General features: G+C 37.6%; 1 protein-coding gene across 1 annotated transcript; it reads right to left on the bottom strand.

Moving 5' to 3' along the window:
• Positions 1–488: 488 nt before the first annotated feature.
• On the bottom strand, positions 489–4332 carry LOC104275640 (focadhesin-like). Its single transcript, XM_009871648.1, has 5 exons — positions 4218–4332; positions 3717–3818; positions 3080–3210; positions 1382–1508; positions 489–587 (listed from the first exon to the last, which is right to left on the bottom strand). The coding sequence occupies exons 2-5, from the start codon at positions 3783–3785 to the stop codon at positions 489–491; spliced, it is 426 nt and encodes a 141-aa protein (XP_009869950.1). The 5' UTR covers positions 3786–3818; positions 4218–4332.
• Between the last annotated feature and the right edge of the window lie 804 nt (positions 4333–5136).

Genomic DNA, 5136 nt, shown 5'->3' with positions numbered 1-5136 from the left:
TTCCAAGGATGGAGACAGCACAACTCTAGTGAACACGTTCTAGTGCTTACTTGTCCTCTTCATCAGTAAGTAATGAAAGCATTAGAGTAAAAGAGTAATCTCCCCACTAGAAGTGATTTCACTTCCTATCAAGTACATTATATGAATGAGACTCCAAAAGGGCAGATCAGTAAGAAAATATTAAAAATCTGTGTGCTGCGGTCAACACACTGGAGGGAAGGGATGTCATCCAGAGGGACCTGGACAGGCTTGAGAGGTGGGTCTGTGCAAACCTCATGAAGTTAAACAAGGCCACGGGCAATTACGCCTCAGTCAAGGCAATCCCAAGCATAAATACAGGCTGGGCGAGTGAACTGAGAGCAGCTCAAACGGAGAAGGACTTGATGGTGTTGGTGGATGAAAATCTGAATGTGAGCCAGCAATGTGCATTCACAGCCTAGAAAGCCAATTGCATCCTGGACTGCATCAAGAGAGGGGTGGCCAACAAGTCAAAGGAGGTGATTCTCCTCCTCTACTCTGTTCTCATGAGACTTGACCTGCAGTACTATGACCAGCTCTGGGATGCCCAGCATAAGAAGGATATGGACCTGTTGGAGTGAGTCCAAAGGAGGGCCACCAAGCTGATCAGGGGACTGGAGCACCTCCCCTATGAGGACTGGCTGAGAGAGTTGGGGCTGTTCAGCCTGGAGAAGAGGAGGCTCCAGGGGGGCCTCCCAGTACTTAAAGGGAGTCTACAGAAAGGAAGGGGAGGGATGCTTTAACAGGGAGTGTAGTGATAGGACAAGGAGTAACGGTTTCACAATGAAGGATGGTAGATGTAGATTAGGTATTAGGAAGAAATTCTTTCCTCCTAATGGTGAGACACTGGAACAGGTTGCCCAGAGAAGCTGTGAATGCCTCATCCCTGGAAGTGTTCAAGGCAAGGCTGGATGCGGCTTTGAGCAACCTGTCTAGTGGGTGGTGTCCCTGCCTGTGGCAGGAGTTTGGAACTGGATGATCATTAAGGTCCGTTTCAACCCAAACAATTCTATGATTCTAAAACGAGATTATTTACATACTCTTAAGCCAATCAGAATTATGTGCCAACTAGCCATTCTTTTCAAATCTCAAGCAGAAATGCATGACAGGATGTCTTTCCAACAAACTGCAAAGCTCACATAAAATTCCAACCCATGTCCTGAAGGGCTGAGCTGCTGTAGTAGAGGGCCGTAGTAGAATTTCCCACATACAATTAACTGATGTTGGAAGAGAAGAATTAAATTTGTCAGAGGAAAAAAAAAAATATCTGCAACAATCCAACATACTCTCAGAAGAAAAGCCAAGTAGGTCCATGAGCCATAAGCAAAACGCGAAACACAGGGACAAGCCAATTTAATCTTACCTCGGCCTCGCAAAGCGCCTGAAGACCCTGTAACACTATGGCAGCAGGTGAGGCTTGATCAGGTTTTGTGCATTCATTTAATACCTGGGAAATTGCAGCCAACATGTCTGCTCCATGCTGGTATGGTCTAAAGGAAAAATCATGAAGATACAAGGTAATATTCGTGCACATGCACAAGTTCTATTCTATACACAAAAATTCATGAAGTAATGGTTTTGTTTAAGTGGCAACTAAAACAAAGGAAAAAAACAAAGATACAATGGAGGATATGATACACAGCTCTAAAGGCTTAGTGACATGGAGAATTAAATCACCAGGCATCAGGTTCCAAATAAAAGAACACCAAGAGTGGTTAAACTATGGAAGTTTTCAACAAAGGATTGTGTGTACATTAAATGACTACATCATTCAAGAAGTGACTAAGAAGGAAATTCCACGTGTCCTGTTAAAGACAATATTCTTTGCTTCAGTTGCAGTCTTCTACAAGTACTCAATATTGTGTATTGGTAGAGATCTGGCAGCAAAAGATTGTTGGCCCTCCTGCTCACATAGGAACATTTTACCATATTTTTTGCTGCTGCAGTGTCATTTGTCTCTCCCTCAAAGACTGCATGGTCTGCTCGTTTGCTTTGCAGTCCTTTAGTATCCATTCAGTTTTACTGGGCAGTGGTGGCGTGAGGTGTCAAGTGCTGACTCAGCAGCTCCTCATACAGTTTCTGTAACCATTTGGGTTGAATAGCGTCTGCTTCATTTATATGCATGGAACATTCAGGCTTCCTCTATTTGCTCTCATTTTTTTCTAAATGATTTCTAAACACACAGAGAATGTGCACAGGCTTGCAATCTAATTACAACACTCACCTAGCAAAAGGAATATTACAGCTGCATTAAGATTTGTCTCCTTTTCACCTTTTTTTTTTAAAACTTCTTCAAAAACACCCTTTGGCAAAAGTCAAAGATGGGTCAAAAGACAGAGGAAAGAATATTGTCCTTAAGATTTTTTTGTTTAGTTGATGATTTAAAGATACACGAAACTCCCCAGCTGTTAGCAATTGACTTTCAAAAAGAAATGTGAAAAGTGGAATACAAAAGACAGGTGACAAATTAAAAACATGGTATGGTATTGAGTACATAAACCCAGGAATTAATTGGTAATGTGCTTAAAAATAATCTTTATAGGAACTGTAAATTATCAAGTCCTGATATTCATGGATAGTTAGAGATGGAAAGGATCAATATATTATCCAGCTGGGCTTAGAACAACTGTGCTCTGTGGTCAATATTATAGCTGAATAAAGACCAGTAATTTACGTGTGACAAAGTACACTTTTCAGAAAAACACCCAATCTTTCATTGAACAGATCACAAGATATACAGATAATTAGTTGTTTCTTCTAAAGTTTCACCCCTCTCTTTTAATATCGAAGTGATACGCTCTAAGCTCTACTCTGGATCAGTAACATGTTTTGTAATAGGATGAAGACATTTTAACATTATTTATATGCAGTTTCTATTAGTTACAATATAAACTCCAAAACCTATTAGCTGCTGAGATTAGCAATGCTTGAGACACTATGTCATACAACTAGAAAAATATTATTCATAACTAAAACAAAAGAGAAGGTAAAAAGCAGCTTTCTGGGAAAAAAATAAACTTTTTTCCCTAAAAAATGTAAGATGGATAACACTTGCACTTACCTCTGCCTACAGATGTCTCTTATACAAGCAGCTTTAGCAATCAGCTTTTCCCATTGAGCATCTTTGTCAACAGACAAAGAGGGCATATCAGATATTGCCAAGAATTTCTGCAATTCTGGGTAAATTCGATCCTAGAGAAGATTTAATTTAAAAATTATCATCACACCTTCACAAGCTTTTCAAAAGGATTTTCAACTGGTACCACTTCACATGACTTCTAAATACCACTTTTATTACACATCATATTTGGCTTTTCATCATTATTAGAATCTAATGCTGCATTGAGATCTGTAACTGGCTTTTGCAGAACCAAATCGCTATTGCTACTTTTAAACAAAGAAGTGAGTTATTGCCATGTAACTAAGGCCTTGTTCTTACTGCACATAAGCAGAACAATTTTTTTTCTTAATTCCAGTTTGAGACCTGATGAAAAGAAATACAGGTTTCACAAAAGACATATTAAAATTTTTCACTAAATCATAATTAACAAGAGTCACCGCTTTAACCATTGTCTTTATACCGCTGATAATGAGACACCCGTATAAGCAATGTTCCAAAATTACTTTTCTTCCTTGGTTAGAGGCAATGAAGTTTTTCAACTATGCTCATCTTAGTGACACAACAAGAATTTTCTAACCTGTCTTTCCCATAAGGATGTCATCAACCGCAGAGCAATTGCTCTAAGCTTTGGTGTGCTCCCCAGCATGTGTATTGCACGGAGAATCTGAGCTACGCAAACCTGAAAGAAATTATATAACCAAATGCCACTGGTTTTTTTTATGTACAAGAATAAAAACTAATCTACAAATTATGATTTTACAACCAAGTACAACAAGATAACTGTGCAACTGCAACAGCAGAAAGAAACAGAAAGTAATTTTCTGAAAAACTTTAGTTCATAATGAGTTCAAGAGCATCTTCTTATATGTATAATGACACAGTGCAGACAAAAAACCATAATGTATATTTCACTCTTTAAAATAAACGCCCTATTTCATTCAAAATATTAGAAAGTTAAGTTGAAGCTTACAAATCAGTTAAGCAAGCTATGCACTGTTCAGTCTAAAAGCTTTTTTTTACAAATAAATGACCTCTTAATGATTCAGCTTTTGTTTTAGGAAAATGTTTTCATTCTGACCTTGTGTACACCAAGTGTAGGCAATGTATACAATATATCCCTATAAAGTGCAGGCTCCAAAGGTCTTCCCAATTTAAATATCAGAACTGGGATCAGATTTGGGACCTAAAATAAAACAAAAGCATTAAACAAACTTGGAACTAGGTTGCCACCACAGAAACTTATGTAAGACAGCGAACTTGTCAGAACACATTAGAAACTCCTTCATTTATGCATTATTTTTTCTGCTAATAGGAAAGAAAAATAAAAATTTTCAAGTCAGTAATTTCATAGGACTAGAGTTTATTTCTTTTTAAGCTACCATGTAAAAAATCCCTTGTTACAGCATGTTCAGCTGTAACCACTGCAATAATCTAATTTCCACAATAAATTAATTTTTACTTGTAATTCAATTACAGGCACAATGAAAGGAACACATAACTGAAAATAGTACATTTAAATACATAGCACATCAACAAAGAAATTATTTCAATTCACTTCTGTCATTACAGAGGAATTCTGATGATGCTACTATCCTATCCCACAAGCCTCCCATATAATACGATATAATTTACTGCATTCTTTAATATACGGTACATAAAGTCCAGAAAGCTGCCCCTAAAGTGACAACAAAGGAAAGGAGACTTATTTGCTTCCGATTCCCGTTTATTTAGATCAGATTTCCAGTATTTTCATACCTGCAGGTGCTTCAGCTTTTTCTTTTGCACATTCACATTACTATGGTATAAAATTAAATGTACTCACAAAGGCCTTGGGATTTTTCCCCTCTTGATTTTACAGATACTAAAAGTAATTAGACAGCATTGGTTCACATTCTGCCTTTATACAGTAGCAATCATTTTCATTAGACCACATAGGTTAGCCCTCCACAGATAAAACTTGGGTTAAAAGGTAATGTCATTGCCAAAATCTAAAAAAG

This window comes from Apaloderma vittatum, unplaced genomic scaffold, assembly GCF_000703405.1.
Source record: "Apaloderma vittatum isolate BGI_N311 unplaced genomic scaffold, ASM70340v1 scaffold4096, whole genome shotgun sequence".
Classification (NCBI taxonomy): Eukaryota; Metazoa; Chordata; class Aves; order Trogoniformes; family Trogonidae; genus Apaloderma; species Apaloderma vittatum.
The sequence above is the reverse complement of the archived record's forward strand: the minus strand, read 5'-3'. Positions and strand labels throughout refer to the sequence as shown.

What these genes read in the sequence shown, in the direction of transcription:
- LOC104275640 (XM_009871648.1), bottom strand. Translation starts at nt 3,785, where the DNA reads ATGCTGGGGAGCACACCAAAGCTTAGAGCAATTGCTCTGCGGTTGATG. An exon ending in CATCCTTATGGGAAAGACAG is followed by an intron (nt 3,211 to 3,716) that starts GTTAGAAAATTC and finishes AATCTTCTCTAG; the next exon opens with GATCGAATTTACCCAGAATT. An exon ending in AGAGACATCTGTAGGCAGAG is followed by an intron (nt 1,509 to 3,079) that starts GTAAGTGCAAGT and finishes TTTTTCCTTTAG; the next exon opens with ACCATACCAGCATGGAGCAG.